Source organism: Macaca thibetana, chromosome 8, assembly GCF_024542745.1.
Source record: "Macaca thibetana thibetana isolate TM-01 chromosome 8, ASM2454274v1, whole genome shotgun sequence".
NCBI lineage: Eukaryota > Metazoa > Chordata > Mammalia > Primates > Cercopithecidae > Macaca > Macaca thibetana.
In genome coordinates, this window is record NC_065585.1 from 37880660 (window position 1) to 37907745 (window position 27086).

The following is a 27086-nucleotide window of genomic DNA, read 5'->3' on the forward strand; positions in this document are numbered from 1 at the left end:
TGCCAAAGTCTTCTTTTTAAAATGCAAGTCAGACTATTTTTCTCTCTCAAGAACATGACGATTCTCTATAACTGATAGAAGAAAGTTCAAGTTCTTTAGCACAGGATACAGTCCATGATCACTACAATCTTACCTTTGCAACTTACTTCCAATAATCTTATTTTTTAGAGGACACACCCTAATAGTTAAGAGCTTGGGCTCTGAGGCCAGACTGCCTGGTTTCACTTTTCCTTGATTCCTGGGATAATCGACTCAGTCACATATTATTTGTGTGACTTTGTGCAGCTTACATAGATTCTGTGTGTTTTGGTTTCCTGATTTGCAACATAACAATGACAATAATTGTACTGTATGAAGTTAATGTGAAGGTTGAATTAATGTGTATAAATCTCTGAGAACAGTGCCTGACATGAGCAGCAGTGTTTAATCATGTTAGTTGTTAGTATGGCACTGAACACATGATGTTATTTCAGACATATCTGATGTTTGCCTGACATTCCTTATTCAACTCACAAATTTCTCTTCATCCTTGGAAACTCATCGCATGTGTCAGCTTCTCTAACAATCCATCTCTGGCTCTACCAGATAGATTTGCTCATTACAACCTATGTGATAGCACGGTACCTGTTTTCTCCCCATAATTTCACTTAGCTGATCACATTATAATATATGTATGTTTGTGTGTGTGCATGTTTATTTATCTATATCCATATTATTAGGCTGTGACCTTCTAGGACACAGAGAATGTGTTTTATTTTCATTGTCTTCCTGCTCCTGGGCACAATTTTCTACACATAAGCCTATTTAGTATTAAATGCATTTTGAATGTTAAATGAATAAGGAACTGGGAAATGTCCCAATAGCTCTAACCCAACAAATGCCATTTATCCACACGCACACAGAAACTCACACACACAAAGACTCACACACACACACAACTAATAAAAATACTTTTAGTGGAAAAGACAAATCATATTGTTCACATTAATATTGTTATTCCATTTATTGTTTTTAACATGAATAAAATACAGATTGTGTTTACACCACTATTCTGCATTGCCAAAAGCCCATTGCATGGCACTCAATGTTACTATTGTATACTCTGAGGTTCACTAATTCAGCCCACCTTTAAAATTTCTAGATAGCATTTGCACAGGCCATTCTAGACTTATGACTGTTTCTTCCATTTCTGTGATAAATAAAAACAAGTAAGACAAACATGATGTATATACATGTATGTTAAATTATATACATGCATATACAGTTGTAAGTCAAATTTCCCCTAATTCCACACCCCTACACCATACCACCTGCTAGCAGAGAATCATCATTAAGAGATTAAGTTCAGTGCTTACTCTTCCAGATGTTTTCTATAAACATACTAACATATGTGTGTATATAGAGTGCCTATTTATGTGTGTGTTTACACAGACATACACTTATACGTAATTGCACACATACACACGTACTTGTTTATATGACATGTGCGTATATGTATAGATTATTTTAGCGTTGGGTTTTTTCTACTGTTTATTTTATAATAATTTGTATATATATTATGCATATAACCATATACAGATATACCTCATTTATTTTCAAGAATGAGTAGCAATCTATTTTTATAGATCCACTATAATTTATAACCTATTATAAGTATTATGTTAATAAATATATAATTTATCGAGACTATAATTGTTGAGGTGATGATTTAAATTTTATATAGATATTCACAAGTTATCTTCAAATTTTACCTTCTCCCTAAGAGTGCTGGGGCTTTCTAATTTCCCAAAACTTTGCTAGCCAATCTAATTAATCTAGGCTCCTTGAGAAGTTAAGTTGTGCATGTTTTTATGTGTATTAACCATTTGCATTTATTCTGTGACTAGATTTCTTTTTCTATGACTACATACTTGCCTATTTATGTATGTTTAACATTTTTTCTATTATATTGTTTATCCTTTTTTAAGTTAACTCATATGAGCTCTTTAATGGATAGTAAAACTTTGTAATATATGTTACAAAAGTTTCTCTAGTTTATTGTTTATTGTTCAACTTATTTTTTAATGGAAGCATTACATCTCTGTGTTATGAAATGTATCAATCTTTTTTCTTCTTAGATGCTGGTTTCTATAACACATTTAGCTTATTCTTCTTCACCCCAAACTTTACATTCATTTGTTAATATTTACTTATAGTATATGCTTTTGCTCCAAATTTGAATTTCCAAACAAATATGATTTCAAACATTGAGAGAAAACGTATTGTGTTCCAATTAGACATGTAAAGTATAAATTTAACCTGAACTAAATCTGTGTGTATTTAAATGGGGAGAAAAATCACTCTTTACAAACCCATATTTGCAACACATGTTGACACTATACATATTGAAAATAGTGGAAAATACTGAAACATCTGTAAGTAGGTTCAGACAGATAAAAATGAGGTTTCTATATTTTCAACATCTTCCTCCTTGTTTGAAGAGCTATATTTACACTCATAGAGCTTAGGCAACTGTCACCACTGTGAATTCATTGGCTGCTATGTTAAGAACTCTATTGTGGGAAACATTTTCTGTGAAAGTTTCAAGATATGTTCAATGATTTGAAATATTTCCAATAAGATGTTGGAGAAGGCAGTGTAAAATAGGGGTATGGGGCAGTCTACCAAAAACTTCAAATAGGACTTTGTGTACACTCATTTAGAACCTTTTACTAAAGTTCAGGGCACAGATTATTTTGTTTATTTTATTCATTAAAGTGCACCTCTGCCTCAAATAGAAGCTAAGTGCCAGAATTCTATGCATGTCTCTTCTCAAAGTGTTTCCAGAAAGATGGGAAACAGGAAGTCCTGAGACCTCTGTGAGAAACTCTCTCCTTGGATTTCTAGCTCAATTTGCATAGATTTAGGTGCATGGTTTCATAAAGCGTTGTTCCATGGAACCCTAATCCTAAAAGATGCATCCTAATAAAAACTGTTTGTTTAATATAGGCTTCCCTAAATCTTAATAATGAAATTCTTATTTTGCTTGAAAAAATATACTGAATATGCTCTAGGCAACAGTGCACTGGTGTTCAGTTACCATCCAGGTTTTGTGTTTAAAATGCAAACCTAAGCTAAACGTGCAGCTGAGACTGTAATTAGGGAAAATCTGACTACTTTGACTACCTAACTTTAGGACACTGGGGCTGCAATGTTGTCCTTCAGATCAACCTCTCTATATAAAGATCTCCATGCTGGCTGAAGTAGTCCCTCCCAACGGACCTGGATAAGGAAAATAATGAAGAATCAATGATAGGCTTCAGGGTACAAAATGAAATACGAGTAGCATATTAAAAATAAAATTAAAATTAACAAATAACTGTAATGGAAGAGGTGTTAAGACAGGGTAGTATTTAAGAAAATTCTAGTCCAGATGTTAAAAATTGGCTTGACAAAGTAATTCTGTTTTTATATGTGGGAAAGATAAACAGGTTCAAATATTGTGAAAGATAAGCTCCCAGAATAACTAAATAGAAAGCAGCAAATACCAAAGAGATGTGAAGGTAGTGCCTTGGTTCCTGGTATAACATGATGAATAAAAGAAATAGGAAGAGATTACAGTGTATTAAGTTAAAGAGATGAGACTATAGGATGTTCATTGAGACAGCAGTGTGATGTCTTGAGTAGATTTCCTGTCTAACAACTTAGAAGACATGGCTTTTTATCCTGATTCTGGCACTTAATATCTGCATGATTTTGAAGAAAACATTTGATTCGTACCTATTCGTGAGGGTGTGTAACATCTGTTCAGTCTATGTTACTATATTGCTTTAAGAATCAAAGGAGGTAAAGGTTTTAAAATGTAACATAACTACAATGGTGTGTTACAAGAATAAGATAATAAGTAGAGATGGTATATAGAGTTTTCTGGCAAGTGAGGTTTGCATTGAAACCATTTTGGAAGTAATGGCAAGGAAGGGCTGACTTCCAAAGTAGATACTAGCCAATAGATGGGAGGAATCAAAGAGAAGAGAGCAGTCTTTTGGAAGCCAAATATGAAGAGAAGATGAAAAAAGGGATGAATGTAGTCAAAAGAAATGGAAGGGTCAAGAAGAGATCACTCTTGCCTGAAGAAGTCTAAAAAGTTGTCATTAATATGAAAAATGTCCCTAATAAATAAAGTTAGTAGATAATTACTGAAGTACAAATGTTATTAAGGGCACTCCGAGTGAAGAAATGTGATGAGAAAATGAGGAGAAGAGATAATTAACTGGTAAGACCAGCCATTAGAGAAACAAAGTAATATGTTTCCAATTTGCTTGTAGTTGTTATGCATATTACTTGGGTTTCCAAATCCTTTGGAATGTCTGTGATGTAGATTAGGCTTCTTAGTTTCATGGACAGTCTCTTTTTCATGTTGCATGTACTGTCTATTCTAAGATACCAAACTAAATTGGTATCTTCTGATACCTTCTAGTAAGGGAGCATTAAAGGTTGTTTGATGAATTATGAAAATTAATGTTCTGTCTAACATGCTAATGTACGTTATATTATATATTATACATATTATCTATTCCTTTTACTCAGAAAAGCAGATCTTTTCCATAAGCCAGGGTTCAGAATTGTTTCCTTTGTTACCAGGATTTCTCTGATCAACTTTCCATCCTCAGCTCTTTCCAAATGATCCTGAAAAACAAAACAAATGAAACAAGCCCACCTCCCTTACTGGCATCTCAGATAGTAGCCATCTCTGCGCATATGTCCTCTTGAACAAGGAATGCATCAAAAATAAACAGTAGAAAAACACTGATGCAAAAATTTTTTTAAAAAGTATTGTGTTTGAAACAGAAGTTTCTTATAGCTTCTGCATTTTCATTTGAGGTTTTTATTCTCTAAAAATAAACCTTACAGTAGGAATAGTGTCATTTTATATTTTACAGAATTATTGGCACTTAGCAACTAATAAATACAAACTATAACTATAACATGATATTTTCCAAACAAAAATGTTACCTACTGATTAGGAAAACTGAAAGGCCAGTGCTCATCTTATTTCAAGGACAAAATGGCAATTCAGAAATTTTATCCAGTATTATGTGACTATAACTTTCAAATTTTGATATATACATGCTTGTCAGTTTAATAGGTAATGCTAAGTTTTCTCACTAGTAGACTATAATGCCTATGAATTTAAAAGACAATTTTCTTATAAGTTAGCAACTCTAAATTATGGGCATCTTGCCTCTGATCATTACCCCAGGAGTAGCAAGAAAAGTAAATAAAAAGTAAACAGGGAATGAGCTAAGACACTGGTTGTGGTTAATTCTCAGTTCTGAAGGCCAAAAATTAATTGGGCACAGAGAAGATCTCCTTTGACGCCTACAGCAAGTACACTAATCACTTAACCAGTAGGTGGGATGAAACTTTTAACCAATAAAGACAATGGAGAAGTTTTTTGTTGTTTGTGTTTTACCACGAACTTCTCCAACAAAAAGTTAGTAGCAAAGAAAAAATATATGGTAAAAGAAGATGATTCATACCTACCCCTTACAGATGTTGTTTTTCATCTTCAGCTGCTTTCCTTGCCTAAGTTTTTCATTTCCAAAAGAATTTAAAAAAAAATAAGTGATCATCACAGTTTCCCTATATTACTGTACTCAAACTCTATCTAAATTGGGTTTACTTTATGATCAGTACAAGGCAGGGTTCCTTTCTTGGTGTCGGTAGAATGAAAGCAATTCAAAAAAGAAATGGGACTTTTCTTCTGCTGCAGAAGTCACACAGTTTCTGCTAATGGGTCTCAATGAGAAACTTTCCTGTGTGAATCTGTGCACACTACTAAAGGTATTATAAATTAGTACAGTCTTAGAAGCCTCCAGGTATTTTTTTTTGGTCTTGACTTCACAGGCAGCTTTCCTGCCATATTCTTGGAGTACAAGTTTGTTGGCAAAGATTTGGAATGCCCAGGAGTAGTTCTGACCACACTTCTTTTTCTTCTTCCTCTTCTTTTAAACAATGGAAATATATTCTCTGAATATTCTGAAGACTGAAAGTCCCAGATCAAGGATCAAGGTGCCTGCAGAGCTAGGCTCCCTCTGAAGGTGCTAGGGAAGGCTCCCGTTCCAGGCCTCTCTCCCACCTGCCGGTAGTTCTTGGCTTGAGGCAGCATTACTCCAATCTTTACATAACCTTTCCCCTGCGCGCACATCTGATCTGTCTCTCAACATTTTCCCTTTTTATAAGGATACCAACCATAGTGGATTAGAAGCTCATCCTCCTCCAGGATGACCTCATCTTAACTAATTACATTTGCAACGACTCTGTTTCTAAATAAGTCCACATTCTTTAGTTCCTAGAGGTTGGGACTTCAACACAATTTTGTTGTTGTTGTTGTTTGGGGGCAAACATGGGCAGGCCATAATTGAACTCATAACAACTACTTAAAACAGTACCTGACACCGGCTGGGTGCGGTGGCTCACGCCTGTAATCCCAGCACTTTGGGAGGCAGAGGCGGGCGGATCACGAGGTCAGGAGATCGAGACTATACTGGCTAACACGGCGAAATCCTGTCGCTACTAAAAATACAAAGAATCAGCCAGGCGTGGTGGTGGGTGCCTGTAGTCCCAGCTACTCTGGAAGCTGAGGCAGGAGAATGGCGTGAACCTGGGAGGCGGAATTTGCAGTGAGTGGAGATCACGCCACTGCACTCCAGCCTGGACGACAGAGCAAGACTCCATCTCAAAAACAAAAAAACAAAAACAGTACCTGACACACAGCAACCGTGTCATAAATGAGAGGTATCATGACTAGTATGATTGACATCATCATCACTATCTAACATGCTCTGCCATATTCACCCCATCCGCAAGGTTTCTGACATCTGCCAGGATGGCACAGCTTCTGCCACATGGACTTCTCTCCATTCCCTCATAGTCTTTTATGCCATTTAACCCTTGGGCCCACACTTCTTAATCTGTGTAAAGGACAATCAGATGTTACAATTTGTCCCCCAGTACCTGGTGTTGGAAGATTTGGCTCTTCGAACATGCTCCATTTTGTAATTTAGCTATTGAATCTAAAACACTCCCTAGTGTCCCCTTTTTGAAAGGAATGATTCAGTGCTGTATTTCTCCAAGGTAAATTAAGTGCCCATTCTGGTATGTGGCATTTTAATAACACCTTGTAAACTAAGGACGGGTTGAACCTTCTGAAAACAGAGCTGAGAAAACTGAGTAAGCCTTTTCCCTGAGGAATACTAGTATATTAGACACTCCATAAAATGTTAATGCTTTTTATTCCAGTCAGTTGCTAGGCTCCAAGAATGCTTCTGCTTTCTCTATTATCTTTAATGTGCAGTATACCAGGGGAATATCCTGTAAAGAGCTCAGGGAGAAGGAAGGGCCTCAGTTAAAGCTTGCAACACACTGAGCAAAGCATCCCAACTCCTTTCTGAAGACCATACCATCAGCCCAATGGAGTCTTCCTTTTGTTACCATTTATACAGTAACTTGGGGACCTGTAGTGTCATTAAGCCTCATCCTGAAGCTTGAGCTGAGAAATAAAGGAAGCTAGTGGTTATGATACAGGACAAGTTATCAAAAATCACAAGAATTCATTGTGACTTTAGATGGATTACTTTTGGCTCCTGTGGTTTCTGTGTCAATATAGTTTTCTTTTTGTATGTGTGTGTGGTTGAGAATGTATATTGCTGTTTTTTCTTTTTTCACCTAACATTATATTTTGAGCATTTTCTAATATCCTGAAAATGATTAAAAATATTATTTTCAACAGTTTCAAAATAAGAGTTTTTTTCTGTCTTAATGTCATTGTACGTAAATCTTTGTGTTTCTGATTCATATTTTTCCCTTTATTTTCGATTTTTCAGATTGTCAATATACTATTCTTGATCCCATAGAACTACTGTGAAATTTAATCAATGTTAATGTTTTGAAAACCCAAATGAATATAGCAAAGTGAATAAAAAGTAGTTTCTACATGTTGTTTATTTTTTTCCCGAACTATTCTGTTTCCTCTTAGGCCCATTTCCTTAGTGAAATTATACTATACTTCTTTAGAGTATAGCTCTTCGGGTGTAAGTTAGCTACCTTGGATATAAGTTATACCCAAGGAAACCAAGAAACTAAATCATAGTTAAAATCTAACATTACTCTGAAAATATCTGGTTTAATAATTTTTTATTTGACATGTTATATATATATAACTCCTATTCTAAAGAATATATATTCTTAAGTCTCTCACTAAAAAATATTTTTACAGTGAAACACCTGATTAAAATTTTTCATCTTAAATAAATTCAGGAACCAGTTGAATTATAAGGGTTTTTTTGAATAACATTTTTTCAAATCTAAGTTTTATTTTCACTTCCTTGTAGTTTATTAGAACATAAAATCTTAGAAATGGAAGGAAAACACAAGGAAGAGTTGGACACCTTAAAAGAAGAGAAAGAGAACCTTCAAGGCTTGGTTACTCGTCAAACATATATAATCCAGGAGCTGGAAAAGCAATTAAACAGAGCTACCACCAACAATAGTGTCCTTCAGAAGCAGCAACTGGAGCTGATGGACACAGTCCACAACCTTGTCAACCTTTGCACTAAAGAAGGTGGTAAGAATGTCTTCCTCACTCTGGTATTGTTAATATTTTATTTCCTTTGAGCAAGTAAATACTCAGTATAGCTTTCTACAGTGCATTGATTGCTGTATAAAAAGCAGCAGAAGAACTTTACGGTTAGAATCATTTATGAATTTATGTTGATAATTTTCTCACGTTGCTACCTAGAGAATGATTCATAAGCTGAAATTTGTGAATCCACAATGTCTTTCTGAAAGAGTGCTCTAATTTCTTCTTTCTTTATCTTTTTAACCTTAGATAAAATCTGTGATACTGTCGTGAATAAATAATTGGTATTATGGTGTTAGACACTTAACTATGTATAGGACAGAGATGAGCCAATGTTAAAAATTAGTTCATCGTGCTGGGAAAGTTTCAGGAGGATTTCCATTTTTAAGCTAATATTTATTATTTCCTTTTAAAGGGAATGGGGTAGGAAATTGTGGGTTGCAGAGAAAATCAGACAGACTATTTGTAACAAGTATTATGAGTGAGGCAGGATTATTGTTATCAAAATTATTTATTAAGATCACTTGTGCTTAGTCCCGTGCAGGATACATTAATTCTGGGGTGTCATTGTGACAGTGGAGATACAAATTTTTGATATCACTAGAATGTCTGAAGCCATTTAACCTTTGGGAACATCTACAAGTCTGTCATTCTTTAGAAGGCACACATCTGTCTATCCATCCATCCACCTAACAATTATCGAATGAATGCCTCTGCTTGCACCTGTTTCCTTCAAGCAGAACCTTTAGTGAGCCTCAGTAGAGCTCTTCAAAGTTTGGAACTCGAAGTCATCTTCTGTATTTCTCTAATCAGCCTTTCTCTGAATGAAGATGGAATTGTAAATGGTGATGAGTGAAAGAGAACACCACTTATATCTGAAAGTTGTTGTTATTAAGCTGTGGCTTATGTGACCATTCATGAAGTGGTTCAGTGAGCATATGCAACATACACATGGGGAGGTTCCTTTATTTAAAAGTGGATTTGAGCTATGTGACAAATTTGTTCAATTTCATACTTTCGTGTATAGCTATGAATAGGGAAGATAACTCCATATTAAGTGATTTTGTTTTAAAGACATTTCACATTTCTCTATTACACTTCATTACCTTGAGTTATATCTCCTTTAGATAGTCTAAACAAGCCTTTAATATACTTTGTAAAGCAAAATTGTTTTAAACAGTGAGTTCCCAGAGCTCCATTTGGGTGTGCTCAGTAATGTGATTGGGAAGGGAAAAGCCTGCTAATCAGTCAGACCCTGCCAAAATCTTGAGTTAGAGTCCACTAGAAGGAAAGCATGGTAGTATTTTGCCAGAGAATTTTAATAGAGCTCATGAGTATTTAAAAATTAAGTATTAATACGAGATATATCTATTCTCATATTGAACTGAATACATTTTGGGAAAGATTGAAAACACATTTTTCTTATCATCCTGAGACTTAAAGCACATGGAGTGGAATAGTGGTTTTTATTTCATGATTTTAGAGATGTCAAGCCCTAGTGATTCTCACAGAGCTCATATGTCTGCGTACTTATCATAATTTAACTTCTTTTCTGAGTATTTGCCTAATAAATGTGTCTTTAAGCTTTTAGAGGAAGAGGGTGTGACTTTAAAAGTAAATATTCTGGCTAGGTTTGAACTTTGGGTGCAATATCAGGGAAGCAAACATCTGTTCAATTTAAGAAACATTTTTTTTTGAAAAATGAGGATAGACCCTTAATAGCCATTCAGGAAGTGAAAAAAGTAACGGTGTCTATTCTATGATGTAGTATATCCAAAAAATAGAAATAATAATCATAGAAACTGAATTGGTCTAAATATTCCAGGCCTCTAGATATCTTTTCTTTTTAATGACAACACTCTAAGATGAATCCTGATTTAACTACAGGATTTGCCATCTTCATTTAAGGGAATTGCCTGATTTTCCAATGGGTTCTGAGCTGTCATGATCATAGATTTTATTTGCTTCTTGTTAATCTTTTTTTCTTTAATCTTACTGTGAAGTATTCGAACTAAATATTTCGTTATTTTAGAACTCATAAGAGACACAAAAATGGAAAGTGGCTCTCATAAGGTTTTTATGAAGATTTTCATTGTCTGCATATCTTTATTTTCACTGGAGCCATAGTGTTTGGCTATGGTGAATTTAAAATTTTAAATGGCTAATAGCATAATACTAGATTAAATATCAGTTATTAAAATGAACTTTTATTCAAATTCTAAAACACATGGGTAAAGCCTTTCTTTGTTTTATGACCAAAATTTATATATCATATAAATTTATTACTTATTGAAGGACTATATGTAAATATTTTACTTACAAATTTATATATATGCAAATATTTTAAAATAATTATACCACAATAAATGCATCAAATATTCTAAAATGTATATTTTAAAACTCAAATATAGATGTTCTACAAGATCTTCAAAAACACGAGCTGTGTCATCATCCAAAAAGCCAACCATTTTAATTCACCCTAAAGGTCTTCTGGTTTCAATCTGACCGACTAATTTGTAGAGACAGCCTGAATATAATACTGCAAGGCAAGATAAAAAAAGTTAATGAGCTTCCCCTGTCACTGGCAACTAGTTTAACCTTTATGAAGCTGTCTCATCATGTATAAAGTCAGGAGAATTCTGTCTATTTCACCACAATAGGGAAAGAATTACATTTGATGCTCAATATACAAGCAAAGGTCACATTGCTGAAGACACAGTTGATTCATTAAACTTTAGTTTCTTCTTTCTCCTTCAATGGACAAGATTCCGTTAAGTACATTCATTATGTGCTTTATAAGCAAAACTTCTTTTGCAGAAAATGTTTAAATACAATGCCCCGGAGTGTTTGAGTGTCGACAGCCATCCAGGCAGCTTTTTTGACCTCCATTTTCTGATCTCTAAAATGGGATCATAATATTTACCCGGTGGGTGTGTAGTGCACCATAAATATATGCAAATTTTATTTGTCAATTATGTAGTTCAAAATTGCCAAAAAAGTGGATTGTAAATGTTCTCACCACAAAGAAATGACAAGTATGTGAGGTAATGGATATGTTAATTAGCTTGATCATTCTGCAGTGTATACATGTACCAAAACATCACGTTTTACTCCATAAACATATACAGTTATTATTTGTCAATAAAAATAAAATTTAAATTTAAAAAAGAAATAGAGGGCCTAGAATAAATACATACATAAACAAGTAAATGAATTAATTGATTTTTTAAATGTTGAAAAATTTAAAAAGGGTAGTATAAAACACATAGCTTCTGTGTTAACTCATAGTGAATATTAGAATAATAGTAGTTATCTTTATTTTAATGCCTTCTAAAGTGCCTATAATGCATTAAAGTTATATGACAAAGAATTCCTAGGAAGTGTTGGCTAGAAATGTACTTTTTTTCCAAACATTTGTTTGATCCAGAAACAGTAAATCTGTCTTTGCATTAAGAGAGTACTTTCGTTTAGTTTCACAGCACTTTTTCTACTAACACATCTGATGTTGTGAGATACTTTTAAGTAAGAACAACTAATAAACACATTCTCTGAAATAATTCTGCAAATTTTCCTCTTCTTGTTCCTAATAGACAATAGTGGTGTCTTAGGCAAATAGTCAATTCAAACTGAATTGCATCCATTTTGTAAAGCTTCTGAGTAACACATTTATTTTTGTCTAACCTTCATCTGCAAACATTGGGCCACATTTATTCTTAGAAACATTATCCACTAAAGAAATATTGCCCTCAATGTTATCACAATGTCAAAACTCAGCTGATTGCTTCAAGTTTTTGGCAATTCGAAATTACCAAACTTAAATAGTTGCTGGAATTAAATAGTTTACACTAATAATGGCATACAAACAAGGTTTTGAATCTTTCAGGGGAGAATAATCAGTTACTGTGACTATTAAAAAATCACTAGTTGGCCAGGCGCGGTGGCTCATGCCTGTAATCCTAGTACTTTGGGAAGCCAAGGAGGGTGGATCACTTGAGGTCAGAAGTTCAAGACCAGCTTGGCCAATATAGTGAAACCCCATCTCTACTAAAAATACAGAAATTAGCCAGGCATGGTGGCACATGCCTGTAATCCCAGCTACTCAGGAGGCTGAGGCAGGAGAATTGCTTGAACCCAGGAGACAAAGGTTGCAGCAAGCTGAGATCGTGCCACTGCACTCCAGCCTGGGCAACAGAGTGAAACTCTATCTCAAAAAAAAAAAAAAAAAGAAAATTCACTGGTTATCTATATACAGTGGTGATTAAAATATCACATGTGGAGCATACATGGGGCAAATGTATAATTGGGAATTTACTGACAAAGTCTGTTAAAAAAGAAATAAAGGAAAAAAGAAAATAAAAATTTTTTAAATAGTATTTAGACTGTATTATAAACTTACACAGTCTGATTGTCTCACACTGCCCAAATCAGCTTGAAGCTCATTTCTGCTGTAGCAAGATGTGGTTCATAAATGTATCCATTCATTCAAAACAGTTCTGCAGCAACTGTTCTGTTCTGGGGAAATGATATTTATTCATTTTTATTTAACAAATATTTGGTAACTTTCTATAGTGTGTCAAATATTGCTCAGACCACTAGGAAAAACAAAAGATGTATTTCATCCTGTGGCTTTAAGGAACCTAGGGTTTGATAGGAGAGAAACAAGTAAACAATTATTTTTCAGAATTCTTTGCTAGAAGTGAGCCTTTGGTACCTGGACCCCAGCAAAGCTCACAGAGAAATATTAAAATCATGGCAGGAACAGAAGGATAAGTGCAGAATCCAGCATCACTAGAGTTTTCCTGGGGATTTTACTGAATCCTTATTATGATTCTAGTTTGCTTAGGCTTTACATGTGTTAGCCCTTACAACAGCAACATGAGGGAGTTACCATGTCTAGCATCATTTTATAACCTCCACAGAGAATTTGAGAATTTGCCCACAGTTACAAAGCTGGAAATCGTTGATCTAGGATTAAAACATAAGCAAGCTTGTTCTAATGGGGAGATGATAGTTACGTCTAAAAACTGAAGAAAGTGAAGGACACACCAGAGAGTACAAGCAGCATGTATATTTTCCAGAAGTCATGGGAGCGGGCTGTAGCCTAAGTCTTAAAATGAGTTTAGAGAGAGGAACTGACGGAGACTAAAAAGGCCACATTTTTTCTCTAAAATCAATGAGTGGTCATTGTCAATATATAAGGATAATGGTGATATTTGCATTTTAGAAAAAATTTCCCCAGTGACAATGTAGGAAAAACATACTGGAAAGCGGAGAAGCCTGGAGCAGGGGACCAGATGGATGTTTTTGCCATTATTATAATATCAGCAAATACTTAACACAAGCCAGTCTTCTGAGACCTTTGCATATATTAGTTTATTTAATTCCGGTAACAACACTGTATGATAGGTGCTATTACCAACTCTATATGAAAGATAAGCTAAGTACAGAGAGGTGAATAATGCTTAAATATTGTACTGCTAGCAAGTGATCAAGCTGAGATTTGATCCCAGAGTCTTGTTCTGAATACTGTACATTACACACAGCACCATGTTGGACAGGGAAGGTAGCGTTGATGATTTTTGTCAGAATTTCAAAGTCATTTCTAGGAAAGAAATAATAAGGTCCATATTAAACAGGGGTAAATGGAAAAGTAAGTAGAAGAAATTTTTAAAAATAGAAAAATTAGAATCAGCAAGAAATAATGACTTCCTAGAAGTCGAATCTAATACCAATTGCACATTTCTAGGTTAAACAACTGAGGGTACATTCATCACATTCTTTAAAACCAGCAACATGGGAGAAGAAATAGGTTGGCAGGGAAAAAATAGTGAGTTTTAGTTTGGCATATTTTGACTGAGTTGCCTGTGGGACAGAGTCAGGCAGGCAGATAAATCGGATTCTAGAAGGAGAACAATTATGTGTTCTCAGAGGAGATAAGAGGTAAAATCATAGAAAGTGCATATAAAGCAATGGCTCTTATTCACGTGGGGGTCACAGATCCATCAGGAAACCTGATGCAAACTATGCTATTTTTTCCTTTCCGCTTCCCCCAACCCCAAAATGCAAGGATACGGGCACACATTTGTGTACAATTTGAGAGCATTTACATATAGAGTTATGAGTGCATTGTATGAGATAATGACAGTGTAAAATCAAAGACAGAAAAATTTGAAGTTTTTAAGGGACAGATTCAAAAAAAGAGACCAAAAGAAAAACATAGACTTAGTGTGAAAAACAGCAGTGAACAGTGTTTTGGGAAGGTTAAAAAAAAAAAAAAAAAAAGACAGTTATGAAAGATGTTCTTTTCAGTGGCAAGTAAGCATGACAGTCAAATTTTTAAAAAGTGAACCTTCTATATGCAGAGGTTTGGTATGCTACATGGCTCAGTTGCATATCTCAAAGACTAAAATGAGTGAGAGGAAGTAAGAACAGAAATCATTATATACTCGCATTCAAGAAACTTGAATGTGAAAGGACAGATAATAACTTTAAGTAGGGAGGCACACAGAGTAGAGGAAACTTAAAAATAAGTACTGAGAGACATGAACATGTTTATATACTTAGTTCTCTAATAAGAAGTACAAATTTCAATTCATAGGAGCTTCTCATGTAGTTCATTTTTTAAAATTCTTTCACATTATCTCAAAGACATAATGGCTGATACTACAAATATTTAAGTGACGACTATTCGGGCTAAAGTGTCTTTCCCAGAATCTGATTGCAATGGTATGGAACACTTGATCATTATTTTGGGGGATTTGAGCCTCTAGCCTTTTTAAAGGGGGAAATGAGGCATTTGCTTTCTTCTCAGTGCTGAGGAGTCATTTGGCTTGATTCTCAGAATAATTCTACCATCTGAAAGGAATTTACCTCCCATGCAGTGTCTGTTGAGTTTATGAAGTTTATATCATTCTGTAAGGGATGAGATAGTTTGAACTGCAAGTCCCTTGAGTTAAGAATGACTCTAAAAACATCACAAGTGATGGGAGGAAATTAAAACTTTTTGAATGTCACTCATATAAACATTGATAAAAATGGAAAATATCAGTTTCGTTGACTGGGTAAAATACTCATTTTTTCATTTAGTACTTGTAATGCACAATTTAAGATTAGGTAGAAAGAGAAAGAAAAATACAGGAAGTCATCTGCTGAACACTACAGTGAGTACTTGTTCCCATTTAATGAGGGAAATGCTTTATCTTGACAGAAAATTATATGTCAAACATTTACAATTTCCTTAAAATGAACCACACTATCTAGCACTTCCTTTCATAAAACCCAATGGCTTAAGGCAAAATTGACTGTTTATTTTTGGAAATGGTGTATTTCTCCTTTTTGATGGAGCGTGTTATCTGCCTTTTAGAAAAGTCATAATTTTTGTAAAAAAAAAAATTTGTGAATAGTGGATGGCCAAACTAATGATAACAAAATAAAAAATAACATAGTCCTTGACCTCTCCCATGAACTATTTCTAAACCCCATCTTTGGGGGGAGATTTGAAATTTTGTGGTTAATTCTCATTTGGAATTGGAGTTTTTAACTTCAGAAACAAGATGAACTATCTGAAAAGGGATATCTCCTGGTTCCAGCTGGGCTTGGAAGTTACAGGGGTAAAAGGCCACAAAAAAAGAGTGTTTCCTTGATGTTCCAATATTACCATGAGCAAACTCCATCCTTCTTCCCTTATACTTTCATAGCCTGGTTGGCTAAAGCGAAGAAGCACAAATAGTTTAAATAGACTTTCAACTAAATCATTTCCTGGACTCATCCACACTCAAGTCAAATTCAACACATATTTTCGAAATCAAGGGACAAAACGGAACAGTAGACATCAGTCACGGATAAGATATTCTACTTTACACTGAGCCAAATGACACCTATAATTACTCTGAGAGATAGTAAAAAAAAAATGTTTTATTAACAGCATTAAATATGTATGCATTATATCAACTATAGAGTGAAAACCTCATGAAATTTTTTGTACTATAAGAAGTGAGAAAAAGAAGGTAAAACCTGAAGAATGTTGCAACTGTACATTTAGCTTTAAATGTGTATAAACCAATATTTATTTTTAGCATAAGATTTTCTAAAAGTCAATTGCAAATAACCTTTAAAACTAGTAACATTTTTTGCTTCCTATAGGAACTCATAATTTATTATCAACCAAAGGATATCAACATGAAAATTGATTTCAAGTACACTGGAATATCATGCTTGTACTGGTTTGGGTGTTCACATTCAGAGTGGGGTTATGTCTGCTAAGGAGTCATATTAATATGTAACCTACAAATAATTACTCATCTTTTTGATGGATTTATAAATAAGTCAAATTATCAAATGTAATATCAAATGTCAGACCTCTTTTAACATGTGTATTTATTATATCTTTGCATGTATCTTAATTATTTTTAGGTGTGAACATTCCATTTTCACAAGTGGGATGATGTCCTTTAGAATAGTGAGTTTGAAATTTGGGTATAATTTTAAGTGGCAATTTGGTTCTAAAGGGAGATTTTGCCAGTTGTTTAGGCCTCATGAACACACAGACCACACACAAACCTAATCTGAATCATAATTAATTCTCCAACCTATCTCTCTAGAGCTAGGAATTATAGATTGAGATGGTTTCTCTCCAGTATCTCGGAGCATATGTATGCCATCAAGAGGGCAGACATGGTGGTTTAGAAGGAGCAGGAATCATGACACCTCTGTTCTAGTCCCAGCTCTGCTGCCAGGTTGCTTTACATAGAAGTATGGCACACCTTAGAGATTGCCTGGTATCCTACACAAACCCACATACTTTATGACTCATATCAAACATTACAACTTTGTCTCTTGGTTTTGTGTCACTCCTAATAACCAGTGAAGCCCTGGATTCAGAGTAGAAGCCCACGTAGAGCCAGGGCTGGGAGTCAAGTAGTGTTCTTCAAGTATATTACACCACAAGAGTAAGAATCAAGGTGACCTACTTATGGTGACAGGACTTATTTACTCAAAACTTAAAAGTGGAGTTTTGTGTGTGTGTGTCAGTTTTCAAAAGCATCTGGCAACTGCTTTCTATGTTTACAGCATTGCCCAAGGACTTTCATTCCATTTTTAATGGCTGTTGCTGAAATAAATTATATTTGTCTGCTCATAGCAGAGCACAAAAGATGCCCCTTAAGCTTTCCCACATGCATGGGGAATCTTTTGTACAAAATCAATATATTGTAGCCAGGCTGAAAAAAATTATATGGAAAATTAACAGACATGAAACACCTGAAATGTCTTTGTGACTGAAATGAGCTCCTGAACAAATGGCAAGGGCCGTGTGGCATTCATAACTGCCCAACAGGGTGCCCAAGGGAAAAACAAAGAAATTAATTTTATGTAAAATGAAAGATTACTTGATTAAACAAAGATGGTGTGTATTTCCATTTTTACCTTTTAGTCAAGTATTTTTTCCCCATTCTTGGTTACTTTAGGTAGTAAGAGGCATTGAATATATGTTGTTATACAAATGAGAATCATTTCACATTAGAAGACAATTGCAAAATTTATTTGAGCATAGTAATCAAACTACAGTAGAAATAGGTAGAATTAATTGATGATTAATTATTCTTCCACTTTAAAAAAGTACCTTACATTAGAGGTTCACTTATGACATAGGAGGCTTTGCATGTCTGCATAAATGTAAGACTTTATATACCTTATGTATATCTTAATGTTATTGAAAATTTATATATCTGCAATTATACATCTTGGGCAATATATTCTCCAGATAATTAAAATGTATCCCTTCAAGTCGTAAAATTTTATGAAAATTTTTAAATGTGATGAAAAATTATCTGCTTTTTTATATTCTCTCCTCTCTTTCTTGGAAGAGAAAACTGAAAAAAACAGGCTTTTTTTTTTTCTAAGAATTTAATCTGTTATTATCCATATGAATTGTCATCGTAATACCATGATGCCTCTGGAAAAGTACATAGTTTGCCCCCTTTTTATTGTTGAATGCCCAAATCCTTACCATTTCTTAGTTTTGCCTACTTTTTAAAATTTTGTCTTTTCCTCACACACACACAAACTTTCAGTGATCCAATTTCTTGTCTCCATGCCTGATACTAGAAGATGAACACAAAAACACACACACACTCACACACACATACACACACACACATGCACACACACACACATGCGCACACACACATACACATGCTCTCACACACACACACACATACGCACATGCACACACACACACGTGCGTGCGCACACACACACATGCACACACACATACACACACATACACATTCCCACTCTCACTTTCCCACCAGCCTATCCTCTGTCTTTGTAGCTTCTAGCAAATAGTCCGTAGGCTGGGAGACCAGCTACCAGGCTTATGAGAATAACACCTAAAATTAGTGGGGGTAAATCCTGAGTCAGTGTGACTTTTAGGGTATGGACATGATGAAATCCAATATGGCTGCTTTGGGACCTCTCACTTCCTTATCCTCTGTTAGCTCTTGACATTGTGGGCCGTCATGGCTTCACTTTTCTGTTGAGGGTTTCCTTCTCGGACAATTCTATTGCCTATGGCCCTCTGCTATCCTCATGTCAACATATCCTTTGTCTTTGTCATTGCTGCCTCCTCTCTCTTTTCCCATACGTCCTGCTACCATGAGACAAGGCTGCACCCTTTCAGACTTAAGGCTTACCCTGAATCACTCAGGACCTTGGGTGTGCCCTTGTCAGCAGAGATAAGTATTGCTGGGGATTCTGTGACAGATGACTCATTGAAGTTCTATTTGGGTTTCACTTTACTCAAAAGGCCAGTAAGAAGTAGTTAAGATTTTCAGCTTTATAGTCAGAGAGTTCTACTACTTACAACTTTTGGTGAAGTTAGTAGCATTTCTGAGCTTCAATTTCCTCATATAAAACAATATATTGATAAATATTCCTTATAAGATATTTATAAGGATTGAACAAAATGAAGCATGTAAAACATACTTGGCACATAAAATTCAGAGTTTACCACATAGTAAGCATTCAATTAATGCTAGTTGGTTTTATTATGATCATGATTATTATAGTTCCATAAAAAATAGTAGTTAAGATTTTATAGATATCCATAAAATTACATATAAATAATTTAAATAAGAGCAAAGCAGTTCTTTTTAAAAAATGTTTAATTAAAATAATAATTCACTAGATAAATGATGTTCAAGTGTTCCCTTATACCAGGGTTGGAGGGACTTTGAAAAAAGAAGTAGTTCTTTTAAGTAAAAAAGTACACTTCTAGTTAATCAAAGACTTCAAATTAAGAGCATTTAAGAATAGAATATGTTTGTTATACTGTCTCACACACATGCACACATATAACCATATTCAATTGCCATTTTTATAGGTTAAAAACAGTCATGCTGAGATATCAGCCCACAGATATTTAGGTTTGTATGCATATGTTTTCTATGAGAAAAAATACCAACCTCAACATTTTCCATTTATAAGCATACAGCTTGTATGTATTTGTGTAACTATTTATATTTGTATATGTATTTATAAAGTCATTGGTAAATATCCCTCACCCCTATACCCACCCATAAAATACTGAAACTTGGACTGCCTGGAAATCTTTTGATTCTTCCACACCCTTGAAATGCAAGACATTACCTTCTTCCACTTTTAAAGATTCTTTCAAATAAATTAGGATTCTAGAGTGTCTTCAAAATGTTTTTTCAATGAAATGCCCACACACCTGACTGAAAAGTACAAAATCTAATCAATCAATTGTTTGCTTGTTTGCAACTTGTCAGATGTGCTGTTTCCTTCTTTTATATTCTCAGTTAATTTCAGTGACCTGTTATGTTGAAATCACAGGTTCAGGGTCAATTTCTAGTGCTATGATCTTCCTAATGATGATGTCTCAAGGACTATCCTTGAACAAATAACCTGATCCACATGTATTCTGATGTTTGGTAAATACTGGAAATATATGAACAATTAGCCACATTTAAGATTTAAAAAGAACAATTGAAGAACTGATTTCTTTATAGCAACTCATCAGAAAATGGGTAAGAGAAAGGGCTGTGACTTTTTACACTGTCTCTGGTAGCAAGGCTAATTGCCTTCTGTGTTCTCGGCTAGTGTGGCTGAGGCTCATAATTACCAATTCCACATTCCAGGAAGTTTTCTCTTGAGGGTTCATCTGAATTGAAGTGACCCTCTGCCTCAGCTTTCATGGTCCTCCCCTGAAGTCAGTCTGGTGGCGAATGTACCATCTGGATTGAAATTGGTTGGGTAAAGGAAGGGAAGATCAGGATAAAGTCAACAGCTGCTAGCATCAGGTCTCAGGTTGCTTATTGACTGAATGTTGGCTGGTGAAAGACAGACATGCACCTGTTTGTGTTTCTATTCTACCCCTTTAGATGACAAAGATTTGGTTGTACAGATAAGGCTAAATGAAAAGAATGAATAATGGTTCATTCCTAGGACTTTCTAGATTTATTTGCTGATATTGGTGTGGGCAAAATCTTTGAACTAGCATACCAGGCTCTTAAATTTAGGTCAGATAAGCTTTTCTATATGTTTTATTCTTTCAACTGTTATCTCCTCTAGGTAGCCTTCCTGGAGTCCACCTGGCAGGTGGAGTATATTCTTGCACGTTCCCAATGTGCTTGATACATACCTCTAAGATAACAATTGTCTGCATTTTCTCTCTTTGGTGCTGTATTTAAACTGGTGACATTATAGCCCTGCAAGTGGTTGCCAGCTATCTTGTGACCAGGTTGATTGCCAAGAATAAGTGGGTTAAGAAAAAGACTAAGAAACCAATTTCTGGTCCCATTGTCTGAAACCTTATCATGACTTACTTAAAGTCTACATTGGATTCTTTAGTTACGTGATCCAATAAATTATCTTTTTGCTTAAGCCACCTTGAATTGAGTTTTGTCCTATCATAAAAGTTACTAATCGTGGGTATAGCTTTCATGGAAGATCTTTTTCGCATCAGACTGTGAGCACATGAAGGGCAGGCTTGGGCTTTTTTATGTCTGTATCTCCATGGCCTACGAAAAGTTTTAAAAATAGCAAATATCCATCAATATTTGTTGAATTAATAATATAGGATGATTGAACTAAGAGAGGATAAGAAGCAGAGGGACAAATGGAAAAACCATACTATAATTGTCTCATTAGAAAAAAATTTACACTTTCATTAATTTTTAACTGATAAATACTGAAGAAGGATAGTAGGACTAATAAGGAAAGAGCAAACACGTGGTTTGGAAGGAAAGATTATGTAACATTAAACAAATGAAAGCTAGCATAGCAGGAAGGACTTCCCAACAGGCAAGTAGATATATGAATCTGAAGGCAAAGAGAGGCAAATACTCAGTGTTAAAAAGTGCCTGTGTATATTATCAATCTTTTCTGCAGCAGTTGGAAGCCATGATAGACAGTGTGCAAAATGAACAGATGTATAAGAAATAGACATCCAAGAATGGAATCTTAGTGAATTTCTATATGGTAGGTGATGAGAGGAAATAAATCGATAAAAGAGGAAAGAGAAAAAACAATTAGAGAAGTTGAAAGGGACTGGGAGAGGTCAATACAGAAGGCAAGGGGAAAGATAGGCAAAGACAACTTCTGTAGGGTAGAAGGGAGTGGAGGAGACATATCAAATGGCATTGATCTTCATAGTAAACCATAAAGGTCATTTATAAAGAGTGAAAGAAGATAAGAATAGGATTCAGTTTTTTAAAAAGTAGAAAGATTTGCAATATACTCTACAGGAAATGTCATAGAAAGTTTATTATACATGACTCAGTGTTTGCAGTCTACAAGGGGGTTGAGAAAGTGAATGAATGCCCATCTAGGGGTTGGGATTTACGTATGAAAAGATGAGTGGATGAAAGGACAATAGATGGAGAGACCAGGGATGCCAAATGGACCATTATTAAATTCCTGACTCTGGGATTGAGGCTAAGAAGAAAGAAAAGGGAGGCTAGGAAAGCAGTGATAGGAATGGCAGGGATCTAAACTCAATGAGAGGGAAAATGAACTCGTTAGAAATTAAATAATAATAAAGGAAAAATAAGAATATGTGGTCAAAGAAAGAATTTTAGACATAAAGATCAACCTTTTAACTCATGCTTTCAAATCAGTTCGTTATTACAAAAAGTTTAAACCACTTTGAGAGATAGATACAGTCCTCTTTCAGGTCTCCGGAGGGTTCCCACCAACGTCTGTCCAGTGATGCTTCTTTTACTCTTCCGTCCAATCTTAGTCCAGACATTTTTTTTTTAATTTTTAATTTTTGAAGAGACATGGTCTCACTATACTGCCCATGTTGGTCTTGAACTCCTGGCCTCAAAGGATCCTCCTGCCTCTGCTTCCAAAAGCATTATTATTACAGTTGTGAGCTACTGCTCTCAGCCCCATCAAGTCTATTGTTTCTATCTGTCTTGTGTCATTTACTAAATATTCCTCCAATTTCTATCTTCTATCTAACTGAATCTCAAGACTTCCTAAGAAAACTTATCACTGATGCTGACACTTCCAATGTTCAGGAAATTCAAATGTTATGGTCTCTTTAGGATTTAAAATATTTCCTAGGTGTCCAGTTTTACAATATCTATGCATGACATTGGACTTCAGAACTCTGCAGTACTTAACAAAGAAAAGAGTCATGCAAAAAGTCATGGGATTGAAACCTCTATAACCAACACGTTGATATATAAATCATTTATAATTTCCTCTGAAATAATCTTTAAATCTTAACTCTTTAGGTAAAGCTTAAAATATACAGCAAGATGAGATTACCTGTTTTGGGTTTATTTTTAAATGTAAACAATGGTATAATCTGATTTATTCAATGAATGAAACCAGCCAATTAGCCAAATTTGACCAGGAAAGGCTAATTCAATGTGATCCTAAATATAACCAGTCAACTATAACTGCTATGTTTTAATTGGAAGGTGGAAGACAGCAGCATCCACCACGCACTAGACTGGACTGGCCAGCCTTCCACATTCTGCTAGTGCCCCTTCCATAAGAAGGAGTAACAGTATAATATTGCTATTAACAGTGTTGTCATTACCACAACAAATACCATTTCTTGAGTACTTATTATGCTTCAGTGTCTTTGCACTGTGTTATGTAATTCATACACCCATCTCAGAGGTATTTATAACTACTTCACTTTATAGAATAAGGAAAAAAACTCTAAAGGTCAATCTACCATTATCGAAGGGACCTTATTCAAACCATAGTATATAATAAAAATACCAAACGTAAGCTGTGGATGAAGCTTTTACATTGATTTTCAATGCCTTGCTACTCTAAAATGTAGCCTGAATTAAGGCATATGCTTGCTAACTGGTAAGTAATTAAAAACAGGCAATCTGATCTTTCTGGAAAGAATGACTTTTTTTGAAAGAATATGAGTATTTCAACTTTTCAAACATACCAAGTTAAATTTCAAGAAAATACAATATTTATTTCATACATGTTACCATAACAACAAAAAATCCATAATATAACCATAATACTAGGTGTACCTTTTGATGGTAGAATTCTCAAACCGTTTTCCCAAGTATAAAATTTGTATTCATGGTTTTGACAACAAATTTTATACAGTTAGTTTTCAAAAAATTACCCAACTATTTCCTTTTTCCTCAGTTACTAAAAATGTGTGTGAAATAGCTTCCTCTTCCCACACATAGTCCCTTCTCCGACATCTTCCTGAAGTGGGGGGGAAAAAAAATAAAAACGGGAGGAGAGATGGCAGACAAGAGAAGGGAATGTGTTCTCCATACATAACTAAAAAGGGGAGAGCAGGATGTGGTATATACAAGAGAAGCATTTTCTCCATAGATAAATGACCTTCTCTCTCTCAAAAGAGAAAAATGGGTTTACCATTGGGTTCCTGCTGACCACATCTTTCTGTGTTGTTTGTCCTCTCAAGTGATCATAAATTTTAGTTGGTATTTCTTCACATCTCTTTTTTTGGGCATCTAATTTGGTTGTTTTCAACATTTCAACAGAAGAAAGGATCCAGTAGGTGGAATTTTAAAATTTTGTTTGGTTTTAGAAAAATAGCAGTCCATAAAGTCAGAATAAATGAAACCAGTAAACTACATCAATGCTCTTGGAATGAATACCTTTATATAATCCATTGACATCCTCAATGTTATTAAAGATGACTTTTGAGTAAGCATGTATATATGCATCTTTAAATTGCTATTTGCATATATTCTGTGCAGTACTTTTTCACTATCATATGAATCTGTAGCCCTTTAATTAGTTGATTTATTTTGTGTTGACATGGAAATTGTGATGGTGGTATTTAGATGTAATTATTAGTATGATTCATTAAAACCATTAGTGCAGACTTGAGCTACATAGAAAATCATAATGTTGTTAAATGCTTCAGTACTATTTTTTTGTTATGGCAACATATCTGACATAAGTATTTCATTTTCTTGAAACATAATTTAGTATTTTTAAGAATCTGAGTAATTTATGTTGAAATAGTAATTCTTTCCACTAAGATTAGACTGCTCAATACCTATAAGTTAGTAAACATTAGGCAACTAAAGGCCAGTATTTAGTATGAAGCCCAGTGTTAAGTCAGGCCAGGATTTTAGATATTTAGATCATTTAAAATTAATGTAAAAGTTTTGACTCATAGTTTGCCTTTGGTATTTTTATTATGAAAGACTATTATAACTCAGTGTGTTTGAAAGCAGATATTTATTAAGTGATAGGAAACTTTAAGGGCAAGATTACAAAATAGTCTTAATCTTAATTTCTAGAAAAAAGTTAAATAAAACTGACCACTAAAATAATACACAATAGAAAATACTAAATCATGAATATTTTATAAATATAACACATATATCGTTAGCTAAGAACTATTAAATGTGCGTCATTTTGTACTTTTATTTCAGTTGTAAGAAGTTAATAATGGGTAAAGCTCAGTAAATAAAATAAGATTTTCCTCAGTAGAGACAGTCTCTAACTATTAATAGATTTCCTGTCTTCACTTGACTTCTAGCTTTACTGTGACTCTTCCCCCTGTATAATTTAATTTCAAAGTCTTATTTATGTGATTGTTCTTTTATTTGTGTATCATCTGCCTGATGATTTGACTTCAGGGCATCAAAGAAAGAACAAAGTAAAGTTTGGTTACATTTTCATTGTAGGTAGTTAAGTTGGGTCATAAAGTCTTTTCTACTTCCCAAATCTAATTATTGTAACAGTTGTTGATTCTTTTTGTTTTGTTTTGTTTTGTTGGTAAAATTTTCTAGAAACTCTTCAATATAAAGTCACAGAAACAGTACTACTTGCTTTTTAGTGTTTTAAACTTCCATATTGCATTTTTATATTTGAATTTATCTTTATCTCTTCCTGTTCCAAAGAGTGCGTTAGCAATTTTTTAGACTTTCCTGTGAAATGTAGGTAAGAATGTTTTAGAGATTTTTCAGGAAACTTGATGTAATTGCTACCAATTGAAGATATTACATGCCCAGGTCATTTGTTCCTTGAGCTGATGTTTTGGAAAGGATACACAGAAAAAAAAGAAGTAAGAAATTAAGTAAAATATAAGCATTCAGCTAGAAATGGTTCTACAGTTTTTCCCTTCAGTTTTTTTTTTAAATTTTGTAAGCTACCTCAAAATCTAGTATTGTCTTTATGATTGATTTTTTACTATGTGCAATACTGACATTTGTGTGGAGGAAATGAAGACATGCTTAGCTATTATTGGAGTCCATTTGGCTACTAATGGTACTGATATTCACATATTGCAATCTTTTTTTTTTTTTTTTTGCAGTTTTACTAAAGGGAGGAAAAAGAGAGGAAGAGAAACCATTTAGAGACTGTGCAGATGTATATCAAGCTGGTTTTAATAAAAGTGGAATCTACACTATTTATATTAATAATATGCCAGAACCCAAAAAGGTAAAACCAGAAGTGTTTGTTTACGAGATGTAAGCCAGATCCCAGTTGAAATGCTGGATAATCAGATTGATTTGTGAGCTTGTTAAACTGGAAATATATAGAGAGATGCCTGAACCTTTTTCTCCCAGAGATACTCTGTTTCCCAGGTCCATAAAGGATGAAAACCCTATTGTACAGAAATCTCCAACCCCCATAACTTTTCTTTCACACAAAATTTTGCATTTATTCCCTGGTGTTCATAGGATGTCCCATTGCTCATAAATGTTTGCCTTGTACAGATTACATGTTGAGTTCATGTCTACCGTGAGTATATGGGAAAGAGAAGCCATCTTCCAAAGACCCAACAATCCAGAGAACACACATAATACAAAGTCAAATACTGAGAGGAGAGGGAGGGGTAGATATAGCTATTTGCAAATTACTGCTCCTGTTAGGATAGGATAAACATTTCCTATCTTACTTCAAAATCTTGAAAGAATTTGCTTTCCATATTTACTTAAAAGAGTAGGTTGGAAGATCGGATCCATCA

The 27086-nt window shown here is 34.4% G+C and overlaps 1 protein-coding gene across 2 annotated transcripts in view; it reads left to right on the top strand.

Moving 5' to 3' along the window:
• ANGPT1 (angiopoietin 1) overlaps positions 1-27086 on the top strand; it is a 250076-nt gene that overhangs the window by 169696 nt on the left and 53294 nt on the right. The window contains exons 4-5 of one of the 2 annotated variants that reach the window (XM_050802168.1): positions 8373-8602; positions 26430-26557. In XM_050802168.1, the coding sequence (XP_050658125.1) occupies positions 8373-8602; positions 26430-26557 (358 nt within the window). Of the gene's footprint in view, positions 1-8372; positions 8606-26429; positions 26558-27086 lie in introns of both variants that reach the window. The other variant, XM_050802167.1, reaches the window with a different exon arrangement.